This window comes from Myotis nattereri, assembly GCF_964212035.1.
Source record: "Myotis nattereri genome assembly, chromosome: 9".
NCBI classification, from domain to species: domain Eukaryota; kingdom Metazoa; phylum Chordata; class Mammalia; order Chiroptera; family Vespertilionidae; genus Myotis; species Myotis nattereri.
Window position 1 is genome coordinate 81,321,325 of NC_138084.1, and position 21,869 is coordinate 81,343,193.

Consider the following 21,869-nt stretch of genomic DNA (forward strand, 5'->3'; position numbering starts at 1 on the left):
TTTATGTGGTACTGAGGCAACCATTTTACTTTATTTTCTTTTATGTTTAATTAAATTGGGGTGCCATTGGTCAACATGAACATAAAGGTTTCAGGTGTGGGTTTCTATGTTACAAGATCTGTATATTGCACTGTGTACCCACCACCCACAGTCAAATCCTCGGTCACCATATATTAGACCCCTTCACCCCCTGTCCCCTTCTCTCTGGCAGTCACCACACTGCTGTTTGTGTTCACAAGTTTCCGTTTTATATCCCACATACGAGTGAAATCAGATGGTTCTTGGCTTTTTCTCACATTTCACTTCGCATAATGTTCTCACGGTCCCTCCATGCTGTTGCAAATGGCGCTACTTCATCCTTTCTGATGGCTGTTCCACTGTGTACATGGACCACATCTTTATCCAGTCCTCTATCGCAGGGCACTGTGGCTGTTTCCGTGTGTTGGCCACCGTGAATAATGCTGCCATGAACATAGGGGCGCAAATATCTTTGTGATTACATGATTTCGAGTTGTTCAAGTATATACCCAGGAGTGGGATGGCTGGGTCATATGGTAGCTCAATTCTTAATTTTTTGAGGAATCGCCAGACTGCTTTGCATAGTGGCTGCACCAGTCCACATTCCACCAGCAGTGAACGAGGTTCCCTTTCCCACAACCTCTCCAGCGCTTGTTGTTGCTTGTCGTGTTGATAATGGCCACTCGAACAGGTGTGAGGTGGTAGCTCACTGTGGTTTTGATTTGCATTTCCCTCATTGCCAGTGAGCTTGAACATCTTCTCATATCTATTGGTTTGTATGTCTTCTTGGGAGGGGAGTATGTTCACGTCCTCTGCCCACTTTTTGATTGAGTTGTTTGGTGTTGAGTTTTATGAGTTCTTTATATATTTTGGAGATTAAACCTTCGTAGGAACTACTGTTTGCAAATATCTCCCATCTGGTTGGCTGCCTCTTTGTTTTGTTGTCAGTTTCTGTTGCTGTGCAGAAGCTTTTTGGTTTGATGTAATCCCATTAATTTATTTCTGTCATTACTTCCCTTGCCTTTGGGATCAAGTTCATAAAATACTCTCTGTGACCAAGATCCTTAAGTTTGGTGCCTATATTTTCTTCTATGTAACTTATTGTTTTGGGTCTGATATTTAGGTCTTTGATCCATTTTGAATTAATTTTTGTACATGGGGCCAATTAATCCAGTTTCATTTGTTTGCATGTGGCTTTCCAGTTTTCCCAGCACCATTTATTGAAGAGACTATCTTTACTCCATTGTGTGTTTCTGGCTCCTTTGTTGAAAATCATCTGTCCATATACATGTGGTTTTATAGCTGGGTTCTCTATTCTGTTCCATTGCTCTGTGTGTCTTTCTCTGCCAATGCCATGCTGTTTCAATCATTGTAGCTCTGTAGTATAATTTGACGTCAGTTAGTGTGATACCTCCAGCTTCATTATTTTTTCTAAGGATCGCTTTGGCTATTTGGGGTCTTTTGTGGTTCCATACAAATCTAATGATTTCTCGTTCTATTTCTTTAAAAAATGACATTGGTATTTTGATAGGGATTGCATTAAATCTGTAAATTGCTTTGGATAATATGGCCATTTTAACTATATTGATTCCCCCAATCCATGAGCACGGGATATTTTTCCATTTTGTTTATCTTTTTCAATAATGCTTTGTAATTTTCAGCATATAGGTCTTTCACATTTTTTGTTAAGTTTATCCCTAGATATTTTATTCCTTTGGTTACAATTGCAAAAGGAATTGTTTTTTGGTTTTTTGGTTTTGTTTTTTATTTCTTTTTCTGAAGTTTTGTTGTTAGTGTACAGGAAGGCAATGGATTTTTGCACATTGATTTTGTATGCTGCAACCTGATTGCATTTATTTATTGTTTCTAGTATTTTTTTGGTGGAATCTTTATGGTTTTCTATGTACAGACTCATGTCATCCACAAAAAGTGACAGTTTGACTTCTTCCTGCCCTGTTATGTAGATAGGTGCCTTTTATTCCTTTCTCTTGCCTCATTGCTCTGGCTGGCCCTTCCAGCTCTGTGTGGAGAAGAGAGGTGAGAGTGGACGCCCTTGTCTTGTTCCTGATCTTGGGGGAAAAGCTTGCAGTTTTCACCGTTGAGCATGATATTAGCTGAGGGTTTATCATAGATGCCCTTTATTATGTTGAGGTACTTTCTTTCTATCCCTATTTTATTCAGTGTTTTAATCATAAATGGATATTGTATCTTATCAAATGCTTTTTCTGCAAGTGTTGATAAGATCATACAAAAGATTTTTATCCTTTCTTTTGTTAATGTGGTGTATTCCATTGATTTGCATACGTTGAACCATCCTTGTGCCCCTAGAGCAGGGGTGGGCAAACTTTTTGACTTGAGGGCCACAATGGGTTCTTAAACTGGACCGAGGGCCGGAACAAAAGCATGGATGGAGTGTTTGTGTGAACTAATATAAATTCAAAGTAAACATCATTACATCAAAGGGTACGGTCTTTTTTTTTCAATAGTTTTATTCATTTCAAACGGGCCGGATCCCGCGGGCCGTAGTTTGCCCACAGCTGCCCTAGAATGAACCCCACTTGATCATAATGTGTTATTTTTTTAATGTACTGTTGTATTTTATTTGCTAGTATTTTGTTTAGGGTTTTTGCATCTGTATTCATCAGAGATAGTGGTCTGTAGTTTTCTTTTTTGTGTGTGTTATATTTGCCAGGTTTTGGTATGCGGATTACATTGGCTCTATAGAATGTGTTAGGAGGTATTGCCTCTTCCTCAATATTTTGGAAGAGTTTGAGAAGGACAGTCTTGTTCTTTATAGTCTATTAAGTAAAAAATAATAGGGGATACATGGATAAAGCAGATTAGTGAAGGTCCTTTATTGTGCTGAAATTTAGAAGCGTTCTATAAAAGCCCTGGGAATAAAGAAAAGTGTAAATTACTCCCATACCCTCATCTCTTTTTAAAATTTAAGCATTTCTTTGGAATGTTTAAGAGAAAGTTCTCTCTGCCATTCTTTTTCTATTATGTTATCTGTAAAATCTACCTCATGACCTGTAATAATGAGCCTAGAGAACTAGTGGCCTGTTCTAAGAGCTCAGGATAATCTTGCTGCTTTCCAGGTATGTGCACATTCCTTGGTCGGTCCATGCTGACATGTGTTAAGTAGTTCCTGCATTTTATTTATTTATTTTGTTTAAAAAATACATTTTTATTGATTTCAGGGAGGAAGGGAGTGGGGGAAAGAGAGAGAGAAACATCAGTGATGAGAGAATCATTGATTGTCTGCCTCCTGCACACCCCCTATTGGGGATTGAGCCGGCAATCTGGGCATATGCCCTGACCAGAATCAAACTGACCTCCTGGTTCCTAGGTTGACACTCAACCACTGAGCCACGCCGGCCGGACGGGTCCTGCCTGTTAGGTCAGGTTCACATGCAGAAGTCCAGGCCTGGGGATGCAGTGGTGTGTGAGCCAAAGCACTTAGCGGAACACGTTGCTTTCCTTTCAGGAAACTTCTGCCCGCTCTGCGATAAGTGTTATGACGATGACGACTATGAGAGCAAGATGATGCAGTGTGGGAAATGTGATCGCTGGGTCCATTCCAAATGTGAGAACCTTTCAGGTACAGAAGGTTGGAGTCTTTTTATTACCGTTTCCTTCTTCTGATAGCTACACTGACAGCCCCCAAAGTCCTACCGATGTAAAAATCATGGCAGTGTTGTTTGAATTTTTGTAATTAAGTTCTTGGTCTTTAGACTCAACAACAGTGTGTGGAGTTTGTGCCCATTTACCTTGAACATGTCCCTCTGAAATAGCTACTTGCTGTCCTTTGCGGGTACCATGACCTATCGATCCCGCGATAACCAGAGTCTGGATCAGTGTTGATAACGTCTCTGAAGAGCAATAGGTGCGAGTTCCCAGGGGACGTTAGTCTTAGTGCCGTTTCTGACTGACAGCTTCCTCTGCAGTGCAGTGGCCTAGCCTCCTCTTCCCTCCCGCTCTGCAGAGCGCCTTATGATGGTAGGTGTTTGCTTTCCCAGATGAGATGTATGAGATTCTCTCTAGTCTGCCAGAAAGCGTGGCCTACACGTGTGTGAACTGTACCGTGCGGCACCCTGCGGAGTGGCGGCTGGCCCTCGAAAAGGCGCTGCAGAGCTCCCTGAAGCAGGTGCTGACGGCCTTGTTGAACTCTCGGACCACCAGCCATTTGTTACGCTACCGACAGGTAGGCCCGCGTCTCCATTTGGGTGCTGAGAGTTTGTTCTTAGGTGGCTTTTACTTCCAGAATGGTTTTTGGTTGGTTGGGAGTTTTTCCTTTTTTTAAAAAAGTTTTGCTTCATTTAGTTTTGCTTTATTCAGTCGTTGAGGTGATTTGTTTTGACCTTAAAATCATTAAAAATGTTTTTAGAGCCAAGAATAGAACCTTCTAGCCCAGCCAGTGTTGCTCAGTAGTTGAGCCCCAACCTCTGAACTAGGAGGTCACTGTTCAATTCCCGATCAGGGCACATGCTGGGGTTTCCGGCTCCATCCTCAGTGAGGTGTGTGCAGGAGGCAGCCAATTGATGATTCGCATCATTGATGTTTCTCTCATTCTCTCCCTCTCCCTTCCTCTCTCTGAAATAAATAAAAACATTTTAAAAAGAACACGTCCTTCTTTGGGGTAAGAAATAGGAAGGAGGCATATTTCAACGGCCTTAAAGAAGTTTGGACTTTATACTCGAAAGGCTATAGGGAGTCAATGAAGGCCTTCACCCAAAAGAGTAACCAAGCCTGGCCGGGTGGCTCAGTTGGCTGGAGCGTCATCTCACACACCAAAAGGCTGTAGGTTATATACCCGGTCAGGGCACATGCCCAGGTTGCAGACTTGATCCCCAGTTGAAGTAAGTTCAGGAGGCAACCGATTGGTGTTTCTCTCTCTCCCTCTTTCTGTTTCTCCTTCCCTCCCTTTCTCTCCCGCTCCCTCCCTCTTCCTCTCTGGTTTTTCCCTCTGAAATCAATAAAAACATATCCTATGCTGAGGATTAAAATAAAAAGAGTAACCTGATCAGAGTTGCTTTTTAGGAAAAAAAAAAATGATTCTGACTGGAGAGAGGGAAAGGGTTGGAGACGTCTGAAGCCAAGCAGGAGAGTGGTTAAGAGGCAGTTCTGTAACCGAGGTGTGAGAGAGCATGGTGGCCTCATCTCAGATGGTAAGGAGCTAGAGATGCCTTAGCTCTGGGGAACCCCTGGGGCTCCTCAGGGTACAGTTTGAAAACTGCTACTGTGTAGCCATACAAGTTGTGGACTGCACATCTATACTAGCCACTGGGAACACAGTGTGATGGCTGGCAGAACCACGTGGGAACGTTAATTCAGACTTAGGCTGCTGCTTTCTCCTTAATAGAGCTTAGTTTTTTTAAGCAAGAAGATTAGGTGTGCCCTACTGGTTTGGCTCAGACTGAAGGGGCCTGGTTCGATTGTGGATAAAGGCACGCACCTCGGTTGCAGGCTTGATCCCTGGCCCCTGGTTGGGGCTTGTGTGGGAGGGAACCAGTCGATGTATCTCTCTCACATCAGTGTGTCTCTCTGTCTCTCCCCCTCTCTTCTTCTGTCTCTAAAAATCAATGGAAAAATACCCCCAAGTGAGGATTAACAAACAAACAAAAAAAGTATATTAAAAAAAAGAAAATTAGCTGCCATTTATGACTTACTCAAAAGCAACTGGAGAGCTTCTGGGGGTTTTTTTTGGTTGGGGGGGGGTGGTTAACATATTTTTATTGATTTCAGGGAGGAAGAGAGAGGGGGAGAGAGAGAAACATCACTGATGAGAGAGAATCATCAATTGGCTTTTTCTTGTACGGCCTTTACTGAGGGTCAAGCCCGCGCCCTGGGCATGTGCTCTGACCAGGAATTGAACCTCTGACCTCCTGGTTCATTGATCAACGCTCAACCACTGAGCCACGCTGGCCGGACAGTTTCTATTTCTTCATACTAGGCTTGGAATTGACCAAGCAAAATCTTAAATTAGCCTAGATAGCTGGCTCATTTTAACTTCTCCTTTTCTGAAATTGGAGAAATCTCTTATTTCCATGTTCTTTACGTTTTATATTATGAATCAGTCCCATCATTATTAATTTTTATAGAATTTGCCTACATGCCTCGTTTTCAGTGTTAGATTAGTGAACCTGTCTTTCCTGGCAACAGGCTGCCAAGCCTCCAGACTTAAACCCCGAGACAGAGGAGAGCCTACCTTCCCGCAGCTCCCCAGAGGGCCCGGACCCGCCTGTGCTCACGGAGGTCAGCAAGCAGGAGGACCAGCAGCCTGTAGATCTGGAAGGGGTCAGGCGGAAGATGGACCAAGGGAGCTACACGTCTGTGGTATGTCTGCAGCCAACTACCAACTTTTCCAGTGCCAAGTCAGTTTCCTGTGCTCTCGGTGGAAGATGAGGCGGGATAAGCATTAAAAGATGACTTGTATTATATTTAGAAATGTCATGTGGCTTTAAATACCTAAAAAGATGTGGCTTGTTTTAGCCCTTTGTTTCAGAAGATCAGTGTCTTCAGTGGTTCGTTTTATTTGGCTTTCATCTGAGTTCTCTGAAAATTACTTTCATATTGAAGTCATTTTTGTATTAAAACTGTTTATGGCCCTGGCTGGTATGGCTCAGTTGGTTGAGCATCGCCCCATGCACCGAGAGGTCGCCGGCTCTATTCCCAGTCAGGGCAGTGCTGCCCAGGGTGCAGACTTGATCCCTGGTGGAAGGTGTGCAGGAGGCAGCTTATCAGTGGTTCTCTGTCATCTATGTTTCTCTCCCCCCCCCCCGCCCCCCTTTCTCCCTCTCTCCCTTTCTGTCTTTCTCAAACCAGTAAAAAGATACTTTTTAAAGAATTTTATGGAAAAAATGACAGTGTGAAGTTAACTGGCTTGACTTTTTTGAGATAACATCTGAACAATGTCTTTCTGTATAGGATATTCATTTGTAGGTAGATGCATTTTAATTTTATGGTTTTTAAACTGTAGGAAACGATTGTTAACTCATGGTCCATATTTGCTCTTTAGTTATTAATTCATTTTAGTCTAAATAAAATATCGTAGCCCTGCTGGGTGTAACTTACCGTGATACAACTCATTTGTTTGCATTCTTGCTTTATCAGCCTTCATCTCTTGACTTCCACAAGTTAATCGTGAACTGAATCTCAAATGCCTCCTCTAAAGAGAAACCACACTGGCCCTAGCTGGTGTTGCTCAGTGGATAGAGCATCAGCCTATGGATTGAAGGGTCCCGGGTTTGATCCCGGTCAGGGCACATGTCCGGGTTGCAGGCTATCCCCAGTAAGGGACGTGCAGGAGGCAGCCGATCCATGACTCTCTCTCATCATTGATGTTCTATCTCTCTCTCCCTCTCCCTTCCTCTCTGAAATCAATAAAAATATATTTTTTAAAAAGAAAAAATATTAATAGAAACTGCACTGTACGAAAATAAGGCATTAGCTTCCTGTGGGCCCTCTGGGCTGGGTGGTTAGGAGGGAAAGGAAGTGGTTTTGAGAGCACCCCGGTCTTTGAATAGTTAATGCTTTGTTTTTGTCTGCAGTTGGAGTTCAGTGATGACATCGTGAAGATCATCCAAGCAGCCATTAATTCCGACGGAGGGCAGCCGGAGATCAAAAAAGCCAACAGCATGGTCAAGTCCTTCTTCATCCGGGTGAACTACCTTAATAGCCCCTTCTCCATGCTTGTCTGCGGGGAGTTGCCCCGGAACAGAGCAGACCTTTTCTCTCCTGCCCGGTGCTTTGCTCTGTGGATAGGGCACCTTCTGGTTGTAGTCACTCCTGGTTCCTTGGCGGGGAGTTTGGAGGCCCCGGAGTGGGTGGTCTCCGTCGGCAGCCTCACGTCGTGCTCGGACCGGCGGGCGCTTGTGTGACGATGTTTTTATGTGGTTTCCACATGAATGTTCACGTGTTTACATGCTGTTTGTTTGTTTGTTTTTCTGTTAGCAAATGGAACGTGTTTTTCCATGGTTCAGTGTCAAAAAGTCCAGGTTTTGGGAACCAAATAAAGTATCAAGCAAGTAAGTAAATTCTGTATTACTCTTTTTCTCATATAATCCACTTCTAGATTGAGGTTTCTCAAGAGTAGGCTGTAATATTAAAAACTGAGTCAGTTGAAATGCTCTGAGTGCCGGCTTAGAGACAACGGTGTATGTCATGGTCTATTGTTAGAATTGGGTCCTATTATTCACTTCCAATGGTGTTCTCTGCCTTCTGAGTCCCCATATTTAATCTTACATTTTTATTCAGGTGAATCCTTTTGAGCCTTTGAGAAAGTTATCACTTGCTTCTGGAAGTGTAATCAAGAGTCATACATTGAGATTATGTTTTTAAAATAATATAAAGTCCGGTGTGATGAGGCGGTTTACAGACTGGGACTTGTGCTTACGTTCTGTGACTGGCTCGTGCCCGGGCCAAGACCCGATGAGATCAAGAATGTCATTATTGTATACAGTTCTGGGTGCGCTATGGAGTCAGTAAAGCCTGTCGAATCGATTATTTCCAGCAGTGGGATGCTACCCAACGCAGTGCTTCCACCTTCACTTGACCATAATTATGCTCAGTGGCAGGAGCGAGAGGACAGCGGCCACACTGAGCAGCCTCCTTTAATGAAGAAAATCATTCCGGCTCCCAAACCCAAAGGGCCTGGAGAACCGGACTCGCCCACTCCCCTGCACCCTCCCACGCCGCCGGCTTTGAGTAAGGATGCCAGTGATTGGCTTGTGAATCTAAATTCAATGTCCTTGCGCATTAGAAATTTTCACATGATCCTTAAATGTAATAATCATTTATTTTTTGCTTCACTTGGAATGTTAACAAGAAATTTATAGAAATACTCTAATTTTAAAGTGGTAGGATTGCATAACTTTGCACACTTTTTGAAAGTGTTCATTTTACAGGTTATGGGCTATTTGAGCCAAATTGTTTTCTTTTTCCTGGAGATCAAAATTAGTATCACCAGTTTTAATTGGGTGTCTTTGGGTTCCAAGGTACTGATAGGAGTCGAGAAGATAGTCCAGAACTGAACCCACCCCCAGGCATAGAAGATAACAGACAGTGTGCGTTGTGTTTGACTTACGGTGATGACAGTGCTAATGTAAGTACCTCAGCCACGGGCCCTGCTTGCTAGATGCTCAGCATGAGCTGTGTGACCTTGGTGTCTAAGCCTGATGCCTGGGTGTTTTGGAACTTGGGGTTATTTCTATAACTGATTTGAAAGATGATTTGCCTTAAATTAACCTGCTGACATCTATAATTTCTATCTTCTCAAATAGCCTTTTTGAAAGTCAGTACAATACAAGTTGCACATTAAATGCCTTGTATGTATTTAATGTAGTAGAGCAGGATGGTTAAGGTCCATTTCTGTGCTGTTGGCCTTGGCAAGGAGCTTAACCTCTCTACCCTCAGTTGCACCTTTAAAATGAGCATAAGAAGAAGAATCCTTACCTCAGAGTGGTTCTGAGGACCGAAAGAGGTGAGGTGTAAGGCCTGCGCCCTGCCTGGCACATAGCTTATTTCTGACTCTCCTGTCTGTGGGAGAGGCGATCAGAAAGGACAGAAGTGGAAACAGGAACATTGAAAAAGAAGTCTGGTTGTTTTTAATGTGTGTGTTCACCTAAAGAATTTCAGTTAGTTTATTGAAGTTGTCTTGACTGAGGTAAAGCAAATATCAAGGAAAACTTTCTTTGACATAATCTTTAAAGAGAAAAGAAACCTCTTTGTTTCCCAGGATGCTGGCCGCTTGCTGTACATTGGCCAGAATGAGTGGACACATGTGAACTGCGCTCTGTGGTCGGCAGAAGTGTTTGAAGACGACGACGGGTCACTGAAGAACGTGCACATGGCTGTGATCCGGGGCAAGCAGCTGGTAAGGACACGGGAATGCCGTCAAAGAGGCTCCTCGGTTTCCAGACGTGCTGTCTGTGGCTAGGTGCTGCCTCACGGCTGTTTCCCGTCTATCTGCCTTCGGGGTGGTCAGCCATACTGAGTACTGGTGTCCACTGTGGCAGCTGATTATCCTGACCCTTGGAGTATGGGCGAAAAAGGACAGTGTCCTCCCTGGACAAGCGCCCCGATTGTGACTGACAGAATAAGGTGGTGACACAGCCTAGTGACAGGGAAATGTTAACTACGTGATAAGTGTGTCTGTTAAGCCTGGTAACTAGAACACCATTATGTCTCAGGTTCGTATGCTCTTTCTAGAACGGAGTTCTTTCGGATAGAATAGCTTTCTAGAGAGATGATGTTTTTAGCCTTGATCTTCAAAGCTTCCTCTTCTCTAAATCCATCTTGCATCCTAGAAGAAAAACTGTTTTGGTCCAAATTCTAAATCAAGTCATAATATTTAACTTTAGTAGTTATAGGGCCCCATGGACTGTGGGAGAAAGAAGGTTTGTGGAGAAGACTTTATAGCTCCTATCCCTTCCCTGTGATTCAGCAGATTATTATCAATAAACAAAATTGCTTCTAGGAAACTCTGGAATGGGGAGGTAGAAAATGGCTTGAAATATATTTGAATACCCGACCCGGGCTGTGTTTGTTCTGCGTTGTCAGCGATGCGAATTCTGCCAAAAGCCGGGCGCCACTGTGGGCTGCTGCCTCACCTCCTGCACCAGCAACTACCACTTCATGTGCTCCCGGGCCAAGAACTGCGTCTTCCTGGACGATAAGAAGGTGTACTGCCAGCGGCACCGCGATATGATCAAAGGCGAGGTGAGAGAGCTTGCGTTGCTTCTTGAATTCTCCGGGAATTCAGGGAGAAGAGATGGAAAATAGCAAGCAAGTCGTAACTTGGCTTTACCTTCTGTAGCTGTCCCCTATCACCTGCTCCTCTTAGCGGGATGCAGGAGCTCTCCTGGTGGAAGAGGTGATTCTGAGAGCTGTGCGCTGCCCCTCTGAGAGAGGCCGTATTGTGAGCATAATCTGCGAAGGGAAAGCCAAGTAACAGCTCCTCTTGGGTTTCATTTTAGGTGGTTCCCGAGAATGGATTTGAAGTCTTTAGAAGAGTGTTTGTGGACTTTGAAGGAATCAGCTTGAGGAGGAAGTTCCTTAATGGCTTGGAACCAGAAAATATTCACATGATGATTGGTAGGACATGGGCCTTGGTTGTAGGGGAGGCTGGATGTAGCATTGGGGTACTTTCTAGTCTTTGGTTATGAAATTATTTTATACTAGAGGCCCAGTGAATGGATTTGGGCACTGGTGGGGTCCCTTGGCTTGGCCTGCAGGGATCGGACCAAAACTGGCTCTCCGACATCCCCCGAGGGGTCCTGGATCATGAAAGGGTGGTTCTCAGGTGACGCACCCTGGAATCGGACTCCCTTCTCTGGTTCTGGGTGCGTCACCCAAGAAACACAGCTGCCAAGTCACCACAGCTTGGCAGCCCCTGTGTTGAGTGTCTGCCCCCAGGTAGTCAGTGTGTGTCATAGCTACCGGTCAGATGGTCGAACGGTCATTTAGACTGTTATATATAGATAGATAGATAGATAGATAGATAGATAGATGTACCATTATCTCCTCTAATCACTGTTCTCTCCTTGGCCAGGCTCCATGACAATCGACTGCTTGGGAATTCTCAATGATCTGTCTGACTGTGAGGACAAGCTGTTTCCAATTGGATACCAGTAAGTACTGTCACACAGGGAAGACAGCCGCCCCACAGCCTTAGCACCCTGAAGCACTGGTCATGTTGTTAGGTGTAGAGCCACTCTTGGGAGTTACTTCTAACTGCTACTAAAATTTAATTACTTTTTTGCTACTTCTTACAGATGAGGACTAAAGTATCATTTTATGTCAGCTAAATCCAGTTATGGAAGAAAAGCATTGAGTAATATCATGATAAGTTTGCACAGTGGCAGTTGATCGCTAGAACGAATGGGGTGGTCACATTGTAAGGGATAAAAATGTTGAATCACTGCCCTGGTCCGGTTGCTCAGTTGCTTAGAGCATTGTCCCCATACACCAAGGGTGCAGGGTCAGTCCCTGCTCAGGGCACATACAGGAGCAACCAGTGAATGCATAAATAAGTGGGACAGCAAATCGATGTTTTTCTCTCTATCGCTCCCTTCATCTCTCTAAAATCAATAAAATAAAGTTAAACGTTTTTTTTTTTTTAAAAAGTAAAATCACTATATTGTACACCTGAAACTAATATTACTGATATGCTATTGTACACCAGCTAACTATATTTAAATTTTTTTTAAAAAATATATTTTATTGATTTTTTACAGAGAGAAAGGGAGAGAGATAGAGAGTTAGAAACATCGATGAGAGAGAAACATCGATCAGCTGCCTCCTGCACATCCCCCACTGGGAAGTGCCCGCAACCCAGGTACATGCCCTTGACCGGAATCGAACCTGGGACCTTTCAGTCCGCAGGCCGACGCTCTATCCACAGAGCCAAACCGGTTTCGGCAATTTAAATTTTTTAAAAAAATTGTTTTTCAGAATAATCTATGTATATAAAAGCCTAAGCGACTATTTGACCAGTAGCTATAATGCACACTGAACACCAGGGGGCAGACACTCAATGCACAGGAATGGAAACATGGAACAGACTGATGAATCTCAGGGGGGAGGAGGGAGGATGGAAAGAGATTAACCAAAAATCTTATGTACATACTAGATGCCTGGTGCACGGATTCGTGCACTGGTGGGGTCCCTCGGCCTGGCCTACGGGGGTCGGGCTGAAACTGGCAGTCTGACATCCCCTGGTGTGGGGGGTTCCTGGATTGTGAGAGGGCACAGGCCAGGCTGAGGGACCCCACCAGTGCACAAATCTGTGCACCGGGCCTCTAGTTTATAAATAAAATCTAAATAGAAAACACGGTGTCAGTCTCTTGAGATTCCATTCATGTGGGTTCAGAAGTCCAGATTGTTGTCATGGGTCACACACACCTTGTGCCTCTGTCCTCAGGTTTACATTTTCCAGGTCCTTCTAAAAATACAACCCCCACAAAAATAATCAGGTTCTCCAGTAGGAATTTATAATCTTTTCCATATGCAGTAAATTGTTTAAACTTCTAACAAGCTGACAATATAAATTCAAAATTCCCTTTCTATCGCTCCCCCTTTAGAGTCCTATTTTGCTATATATACTTCAACTTAGTCTACATCCCAATTCTGACGACAGTTTATGTTCCATACTTAGCTGGCAACTTTTTGTGTGAACGAGGCCCCCTCAGCATCCAGCACGTCTGAAGCAGTTACACTTCCCTTGTCTCATGGGGTGTTTCTCCCAAGGAAACATCCGGCTTTGCTCTTTCCTCCCTGTGTACATATTGTGGGCCAGGGGTCCCTCCTGAGGGCCAGTTCTGTTTCTTGCAGGAGTTAGTAATTTTTCTCTGCATTTTAGGACACTTTACTGCTTTCATCCCCTGCTTACAATACACTTTTTTAAAAAAAGATTTGATGTTGGTTTCTGAGGGACGAGGCAAAAAGGACTTTCAAAAGTTTGGAACATTCTGCCTTTGAACATTGGCTCAGTGGGTAGAGCGTCAGCCTGCAGACTGGCGGGACCAGGTTCCATTCCGGTCGAAGGTTCATGCCAAGTTGGGGCCTTGATCCCCAGGAGGGGCTATGTAGGAGGCAGCTGATCAGTGATTTTCTCTCATCATTGATATTCCTATCTCGCTCTTCCTCTCTCTCCTTCTGAAATCAATAAAAATATTTTTTTAATAAAATAGAAAGCTTGGAACATCCTAGTTTGGGAAATCTGTAAAAGTCCAGGAAAGAAAGCTAAATTCCATAAATCAAGGAGACCAGGGATCTAGGATAAGAAGAGGTTTTGGCAAATGCTAGTCTTTGCTTCTGGACCCTCACCACTGCTGGTCCCGACCAACCTTCGCAGGTGCTCCCGAGTCTACTGGAGCACCACGGACGCCCGCAAGCGCTGCGTGTACACGTGCAAGATCGTGGAGTGCCGCCCGCCGGCCGTGGAGCCAGACATCAACAGCACCGTCGAGCACGACGAAAACAGGACCATTGCCCACAGTCCAACATCTTTTGCAGGTTGGTCTTTAGCCAAGGTGTCACTTGAATGAGACTTTTGGGAATCCTGGGATTGAAGCATGCGGAGAATGTCACTTCTTTGGGAGGTCTCATTGGAAAATTTCCTTAACAGCTGGTTTTTTATTGGGCCATTTGTTTGATACCTTAATTGGACTGTTTTTAGTAAGGGTTTTTATATCCTACCACAGAAATGTCATCTAAAGAAAGTCAAAACGCAGCTGAAATTGTAAGTCCTTCATCACCAGACCGACCTCCTCATACGCAAACCTCTGGTTCCTGTTTTTATCATGTCATCTCAAAGGTTCCTAGGATTCGAACACCCAGTTATTCTCCAACACAGAGGTCCCCTGGCTGTCGGCCACTGCCTTCTGCAGGTAAAGGCTTTCATTGACTCCAAGGTCAGCTCAGACGGGAATTTGTAATTTTTTTCAGGCCATTTTATTTTAGTGACTTATACTTACTGAAAATGTTGGTTTTTCGTTACCTATAAATATACATAGCCAAGACTTAAGCCAGTGGCTACCCGCAGTTCTGTCTGTGATAGACTTTGTCACTCTCTCTCTCCTGTAGGAAGCCCTACTCCAACCACCCACGAAATCGTCACGGTGGGCGACCCCTTACTCTCCTCGGGGCTCCGAAGCATCGGCTCCCGGCGGCACAGCGCTCCTTCCTCAGCTCCCCGGCCGTCGAGACTCCGGATGATGTCTCCAGTGAGAACGGGGGGCACTTACTCCAAGAATAGTGGCTCCTCCGTCTCCACCCCGGGGGCCACTACGGACCTGGAGCCAAGTGCCAAAGCAGTGGATCATGTCTTAGGGCCACTGACTTCAAATACCAACTTAAGGCAAAACACTCCCACCTCTTCCAGTCTGCAGAGGACAGTGGTGATGGTGGCCACCAAAGCCAGTCCCGTGGATGGCTCTTCATCCTCAGAAATGAAGCATCCCAGCGCTTCAGACCTGGCCTCCAGCAGCTCCTCTTTGAAAGGAGAGAAGACCAAAATGCTGAGTTCCAAGAGTTCCGAGGGCTCCGCTCATAACGTGGCCCACCCCGGCCTCCCTAAACCGGCTCCGCAGCGTCACAGTCCACCATCTGGCGAACCAAGTGTTAGTAAAACGGGCACGTTCGTGGAATTCTCTTCGGTGCCGTTTTCCTCCAGAGAGGCCCTCCCCCTCCCCCAGCTCCATCCGAGAGGGCAGAGGAATGACTGGGACCCACGTCCAGACCCCACCCAGGCAGGGTGTCCCCCCGCCGAGGGCGACACGGACGTCAAAACCTCGAAGCTGTCGGGGGTGAGCCACCGATCATCTGTCATCAACGAACAGGTGGGATCTAGCTCCAGAGACAGGAGACAGAAAGGGAAAAAGTCGTGTAAAGAAACCTTCAAAGAAAAGCGTTCCAGTAAGTCCTTCCTGGAGCCTGGTCAGGTCGCCGCTGGTGAGGAGGGACACCCCAAGGCGGAGTTTGCAGATGAAGGTTTGACTCCTGAGTTTCCAGGGCAACGGCCATGTAACAACGTGTCTTCTGATAAGATTGGGGACAAAGTCCTTGCTGCTCCTGGAGTCCCCAAAGCTCCGTCCGTGCAAGGAGAAGGCCCTGCCACGGAATTACAGACACCCCGAAAACGCACGGTCAAAGTCACACTGACACCCCTGAAGATGGAAGGTGAGAGTCAGTCCAGAAATGCCCTGAAGGAAAGCAGCCCTGCTTCCCCTTTGCACATGGAGTCAGCCTCGCCGGCAGAGCCCGTGTCAGCCTCCGGGAGTCCAGGAGCTGGGCCAGGGGCCCAGCCAAGCCCCAGTAACGCCTCCCAGGAGCCTCCGAGCAACAGCTACCAGACTCTTCCCGTCCAGGACCGGAACCTCATGCTTCCTGACGGCCCCAAGCCCCAGGAGGACGGGTCTTTCAAAAGGAGGTACCCCCGTCGGAGCGCCCGGGCCCGCTCCAACATGTTCTTCGGGCTCACCCCCCTCTACGGAGTCCGGTCCTACGGGGAAGAAGACCTTCCGTTCTACAGCAGCTCAACGGGGAAGAAACGAGGCAAGAGGTCAGCCGAAGGGCAGGTGGACGGGGCTGATGACCTGAGCACTTCCGACGAGGACGACCTGTACTATTACAACTTCACCCGGACAGTGATCGCGGCGGGGGCGGAGGAGCGGCTGGCGGCCCACAGCCTGTTTCGGGAGGAGGAGCAGTGTGATCTCCCGAGAATCTCACAGCTGGATGGTGTTGACGACGGGACAGAGAGCGATACCAGTGTCACGGCCACCACGAGGAAGACCGGCCAGATTCCAAAAAGAAACGGGAAAGAGAACGGGACAGAGAACCTCAAGCTGGACCGGCCCGAAGACGGGGAGAAGGAACATGTCATCAAGAGTTCTGTGGGCCACAAAAGCGAGCCCAAGGCGGAGAACTGCCACTCGGTGAGCCGAGGGAAGACCCAGGGCCAGGACTCCCTGGAGGCTCAGCTCAGCTCCTTGGAGTCCAGCCGCAGGGTCCACCCCAGCGCCCCCTCGGACAAGGCCTTGCTGGACACCTACAACCCCGAGCTCCTGAAGTCGGACTCCGACAACAACAACAGCGACGACTGCGGGAACATCCTGCCCTCAGACATCATGGACTTTGTCCTGAAGAACACGCCCTCCATGCAGGCCTTGGGGGAGAGCCCGGAGTCCTCGTCCTCGGAACTCCTGACCCTGGGCGAGGGCCTGGGCCTCGACAGCAACCGTGAGAAGGACATGGGTCTGTTCGAAGTGTTTTCTCAGCAGCTGCCGACCGCGGAGCCTGTGGACAGCAGCGTCTCTTCGTCCATCTCGGCCGAAGAGCAGTTCGAGCTGCCGCTGGAGCTGCCGTCCGACCTCTCGGTGCTCACCACGCGGAGCCCCACGGTCCCCGGCCAGAACCCCGGCAGGCTAGCCGTCATCGCCGACGCAGCAGAGAAGAGAGTCGCCATCCCGGAGAAGCCCGTGGCCGCCTCCGAGGATGACCCAGCGCTGCTGAGCCCGGGAGTCGACCCCGCGCCCGAAGGCCACATGACTCCCGACCGATTCATCCAGGGACACATGGACGCCGACCTCGCCAGCCCCCCGTGCGGCGCAGTGGAGCAGAGCCGTGGCAGCAGTCAGGATTTAACTCGGAGCAGCAGCACCCCTGGCCTCCAGGTACCGGCTTCCCCTTCTGTGCCCATCCAGAACCAGAAATACGGGCCCAGTTCTGCCGAGAGCCCCGGCCCGTCTCAGATCTCTAATGCGGCTGTGCAGACCACGCCTCCCCACCTGAAGCCGCCCACCGAGAAGCTCATTGTCGTTAACCAGAACATGCAACCACTTTACGTGCTCCAGACTCTGCCAAACGGCGTGACCCAGAAAATCCAGCTGACCTCTTCCGTTAGTTCTGCACCCAGTGTGATGGAGGCAAACCCTTCCGTGCTGGGGCCCATGGGCAGTGGCCTCGCGCTGACCACAGGGCTAAACCCAGGCTTGCAGGCACCTCAGCCTCTTTTCCCTCCTGCTGGCAAAGGCTTGCTGCCCGTGCCTCACCACCAGCACTTACACCCCTTCCCCACAGCTGCTCAGGGCAGTTTCCCGCCCACCATCAGCAGTTCTCCTCCAGGCCTGCTCATTGGGGTGCAGCCTCCTCCAGATCCCCAACTTCTGGTGTCTGAAGCCAGCCAGAGGACAGACCTCAGCACCACGGTAGTCACTCCGTCCTCTGGACTCAAGAAAAGACCCATATCTCGCCTGCAGACCCGAAAGAATAAGAAGCTTGCTCCCTCTAGCACCCCTTCAAACATTGCCCCCTCCGATGTGGTTTCTAACATGACACTGATTAACTTCACACCCTCCCAGCTTCCAAATCACCCCAACCTGTTAGATTTGGGGTCACTTAACACATCATCTCACCGGACTGTCCCCAACATCATAAAAAGGTCTAAGTCGGGCGTCATGTATTTTGAACAGGCACCCCTGTTACCACAGACGGTGGGCGGACCTGCCACAGCGACGGGCACGTCGACCGGGAGCCAGGACACTGGCCACCTCGCTTCGGGGCCCGTGGCCGGCTTGGCGTCCGGTTCCTCAGTCTTGAATGTCGTATCCATGCAAACGACAACAGCCCCTACGAGTAGTGCGTCGGTTCCGGGACATGTTGCATTGACCAACCCGCGGTTGCTGGGTGCCCCAGACACTGGCCCCATAAGCAACCTGTTGATTAAAGCCAGCCAGCAGGGCCTGGGGATCCAGGACCAGCCCGGGGCTCTGCCGCCCAGCTCGGGAATATTTCCCCAGCTGGGGTCGCTGCAGACCCCCTCTACCGCGGCGATGACGGCTGCATCTGGCGTCTGCGTCCTCCCCTCGACGCAGACAGGGGTCCTAGCGGCCGCCTCCCCCTCCAGGGATGCTGAAGATCACTATCAGCTTCAGCATGTGAGCCAGCTCCTGGCCAGCAAAGCGGGAATTCTCCCTTCCCAGCGGGATCCTGAAGCTGCTCCAGGGACCCAGGGGCCGGGCTTGGCGCAGACAGCAGACGCTCCTAACAGCCTGGGGCTGGAGCCAAAGAGGGCGGCCTCCTCTGCCGGACAGGCCCGCGTGGCCTCCCCTGCGGGCTCCCCTGTGGGCTCCCCCTCTGGACCCCAGTCTGCAAGCCCCTCCGTGCCAGGCGCTCACCCCAAATCAAAAAGCAAGCGCATCCAGCTGCCTTTGGACAAAGGGAATGGCAAGAAGCACAAGGTTTCCCACCTGCGGACCAGCTCCTCGGAAGCACACGTTCCAGACCAGGAGGCCCCCACGTCCTGCCTGACCTCGTCCACAGGGTGAGAGCCAGTGTCGGCCGTGCTGGGTCTGTGGGGGCGGGCCCCGAGCAGAGGCTGGGGAAGGGGCTATCTGTGAGAGGGACAGCCTTCTGCTACGTTTGCAGTGCTCAGGTGTGTTCTGGGTTTTAAATGATTGTTTTTTCACTCACGGTGGTGACGTATAGAGCAAACTTCAATGCCTTCGTGAGCAGTGGGTCTCCTGCATAGAACCATGTCTCTGCTCGGCTCTGATGTAACACGGTGCCGCTGCGGGCTGCTGTTTGGCTGCTGTTGCCTCTTTGCTGAGGCCGAGGGATGGTTATTCCTGCTCAGAGTGTAACGTGTCTGATGTGCACAAGTGAATGTTACATATATATGCGCCCAGGGAGCCACCATTCAGATCGAGATAGAAAACCTCCCTAGTGCTCCAGAGACTCCTGGTGCTGTGGGCAGGGCACCCACACCCCAAGCATCGCCACGGGCTGGGATTCCGCTCACGAGGTTACCAGAGCCCGACTGTCGTTTCTGTGGCCTGACCCCCACCCTGGTGCATACGTGCTAACGGTTCTGTTTCAGGGCCCCCGCAACAGAGGCCGAGCAGCAGGACACGGCTGATGGGGAGCCGGCGGCACAGGAGTGTGGGCAGCCCCCGGGGTGAGCAGAGGAAGGTCTCCAAGACCAAGTCCTCATCAAACACCCTTCTTCCTGCGTGTGTGGCCCGTGTGTTCTGATCCTCACCAGAGCCTGTGCGTGTGGATCTGTGTGGCCGGTGTGTTCTGATCCTCACCGGAGCCTGTGCGTGTGGATCTGTGTGGCCGATGTGTTCTGATCCTCACCAGAGCCTGTGCATGTGGATCTGTGTGGCCGGTGTGTTCTGATCCTCACCGGAGCCTGTGCGTGTGGATCTGTGTGGCCGATGTGTTCTGATCCTCACCGGAGCCTGTGCGTGTGGATCTGTGTGGCCGGTGTGTTCTGATCCTCACCGGAGCCTGTGCGTGTGGATCTGTGTGGCCGATGTGTTCTGATCCTCACCGGAGCCTGTGCGTGTGGATCTGTGTGGCCGATGTGTTCTGATCCTCACCGGAGCCTGTGCGTGTGGATCTGTGTGGCCGATGTGTTCTGATCCTCACCGGAGCCTGTGCGTGTGGATCTGTGTGGCCGGTGTGTTCTGATCCTCACCGGAGCCTGTGCGTGTGGATCTGTGTGGCCGGTGTGTTCTGATCCTCACCGGAGCCTGTGCGTGTGGATCTGTGTGGCCGATGTGTTCTGATCCTCACCGGAGCCTGTGCGTGTGGATCTGTGTGGCCGGTGTGTTCTGATCCTCACCGGAGCCTGTGCGTGTGGATCTGTGTGGCCGGTGTGTTCTGATCCTCACTACAGAAAATGTTTATTGATTTGAGAGAGAGAGACATCCATGTGGGAAACACGATCAGGTGCCTCTCGCACGCTACGCGGCCAGGCATTGAATCCGCAACCCAGGCATGTGCCCTGACCGGGAACCAGACCTGCCACCCTTTTGTGCACAGGACGATGCTTCAGCCAACTGAACCACTCGGCCAGGGTGCCAAAGTTCCTTTAATAAAAGTCATACCGTATGGGATTATTTAAATAATGGATAATGGTTCCCTGTTCATCCTGCCTGACCCCATCCCAATCTATTCCTTAGAGGTAACATTGCTAACAATTTGTTTTCATCCATGGTGACATTTTTTAAAATACGTTTTTATTGATTTGAATTAAAGAGGGATATAGAGATTGAAGCATCAATGAGAGAAACATTGACTGCCTCTTCCATGCCCCCTACTGGCGATGGAGACCACAACCTGGGCATGTGCCCTGACCGGGAACCAGACCCTGACCTCCTGGTTCATAGGTTGCCGCTCAACCACTGAGCCATACCGGCCGGGCTGGGAGACCTTTGTATGCATACACAGATATATGTGGCATACATAAGGACATGTATATACTTCTTTTTACATAGAATGAGTAATGCTATACATACTGTTCTTTACCTGGTTTTATCGCTTACCAAATTGTGTGGGCATTTCGGTACAGTGTTTATAGATGCACTTTATATTTTAATGGCGGCCTCTGGCTCCCGTGTGTGATCTACAGTAATTTACCTAACTATCCCCTTTAGTATATATTTCACTGTTGCGGGTTCAATCCCCGGTTGGGGCCCATTGTGGGAAGCAACCGAAAGCAGCCAACTTAAGCTGCTCTTAAGTGATTCCAGAACTGCTTCTAGCAAGTGTTCTTTAATCCTTTTCCCAATACTAAGGGTGAGAAAAAAATGTAAGGACACAGTCTACAACCCCAAAAGTAAAAGTTGAATGTCGCCCTAGCCAGTTTGGCTCAGTGGATAGAGCATTGGCCTGCGGCTTCAATTCCGGTCAAGGGCATGTACCTCGGTTGCAGGTTCCTCAGCCCTGGTCGGTGTGTGTACAGGAGGCAACCAATCGATGTGTCTCTCTCACATCGATGTTTCTCTCAGTCTCTCTCTCTCCCCCTTCCACTCTAAAAAATCAGTGGAAAAATATCCTTGGTTGAGTATTAACAAAATAAATAAATAAAAATTTAATGTCAGTATTTGGGGGGGAATCTCCTAGAACAGTGGTTGGCAAACAGCGGCTCGCAAGCCACATGCGGCTCTTTGGCCCCTTGAGTGTGGCTCTTCCACAAATTACCACGTGCGGGCGCACACGTACAGTGTGATTGAAACTTCATGGCCCACGCGCAGAAGTCGGTTTTCAGAAAGGAGATCGACGAAATACACAAGACGAGTGTGGATGGGAGAGTTGGAAGGGGTCGACCTCAGCGAACGTACCTCAATCAGATTGAGGACGTTTTTAGCAAAGGCCAGCTTAGGAGTCCCCTAATGAAGTTAATAACAATGTACCTGCCCTACCCAGTTTGGCTCAGTGGCTAGAGCGTCGGCCTGCGGACTGAAAGGTCCCAGGTTCGATTCCGGTCAAGGGCATGTACCTTGGTTGCTGGCACATCCCAGTGGGGGGTGTGCAGGAGGCAGCTGATCGATGTTTCTCTC

At 48.5% G+C, this 21,869-nt stretch overlaps 1 protein-coding gene across 1 annotated transcript in view; it reads left to right on the forward strand.

Annotated features, from left to right (window-relative positions):
* The window catches only part of KMT2A (lysine methyltransferase 2A), a gene marked incomplete at its 5' end in the record, with an annotated part of 94,728 nt that overhangs the window by 54,786 nt on the left and 18,073 nt on the right, over positions 1-21,869 (forward strand). The window contains 15 exons of the mRNA XM_081098550.1: positions 3,506-3,619; positions 4,038-4,222; positions 6,181-6,354; positions 7,569-7,679; positions 7,972-8,045; positions 8,531-8,724; positions 9,015-9,121; positions 9,755-9,892; positions 10,579-10,737; positions 10,995-11,112; positions 11,570-11,648; positions 13,874-14,034; positions 14,223-14,408; positions 14,605-18,844; positions 19,400-19,477. Coding sequence (XP_080954676.1) covers positions 3,506-3,619; positions 4,038-4,222; positions 6,181-6,354; positions 7,569-7,679; positions 7,972-8,045; positions 8,531-8,724; positions 9,015-9,121; positions 9,755-9,892; positions 10,579-10,737; positions 10,995-11,112; positions 11,570-11,648; positions 13,874-14,034; positions 14,223-14,408; positions 14,605-18,844; positions 19,400-19,477 — 6,118 coding nt within the window. The remainder of the gene's footprint in view (positions 1-3,505; positions 3,620-4,037; positions 4,223-6,180; positions 6,355-7,568; positions 7,680-7,971; positions 8,046-8,530; positions 8,725-9,014; positions 9,122-9,754; positions 9,893-10,578; positions 10,738-10,994; positions 11,113-11,569; positions 11,649-13,873; positions 14,035-14,222; positions 14,409-14,604; positions 18,845-19,399; positions 19,478-21,869) is intronic.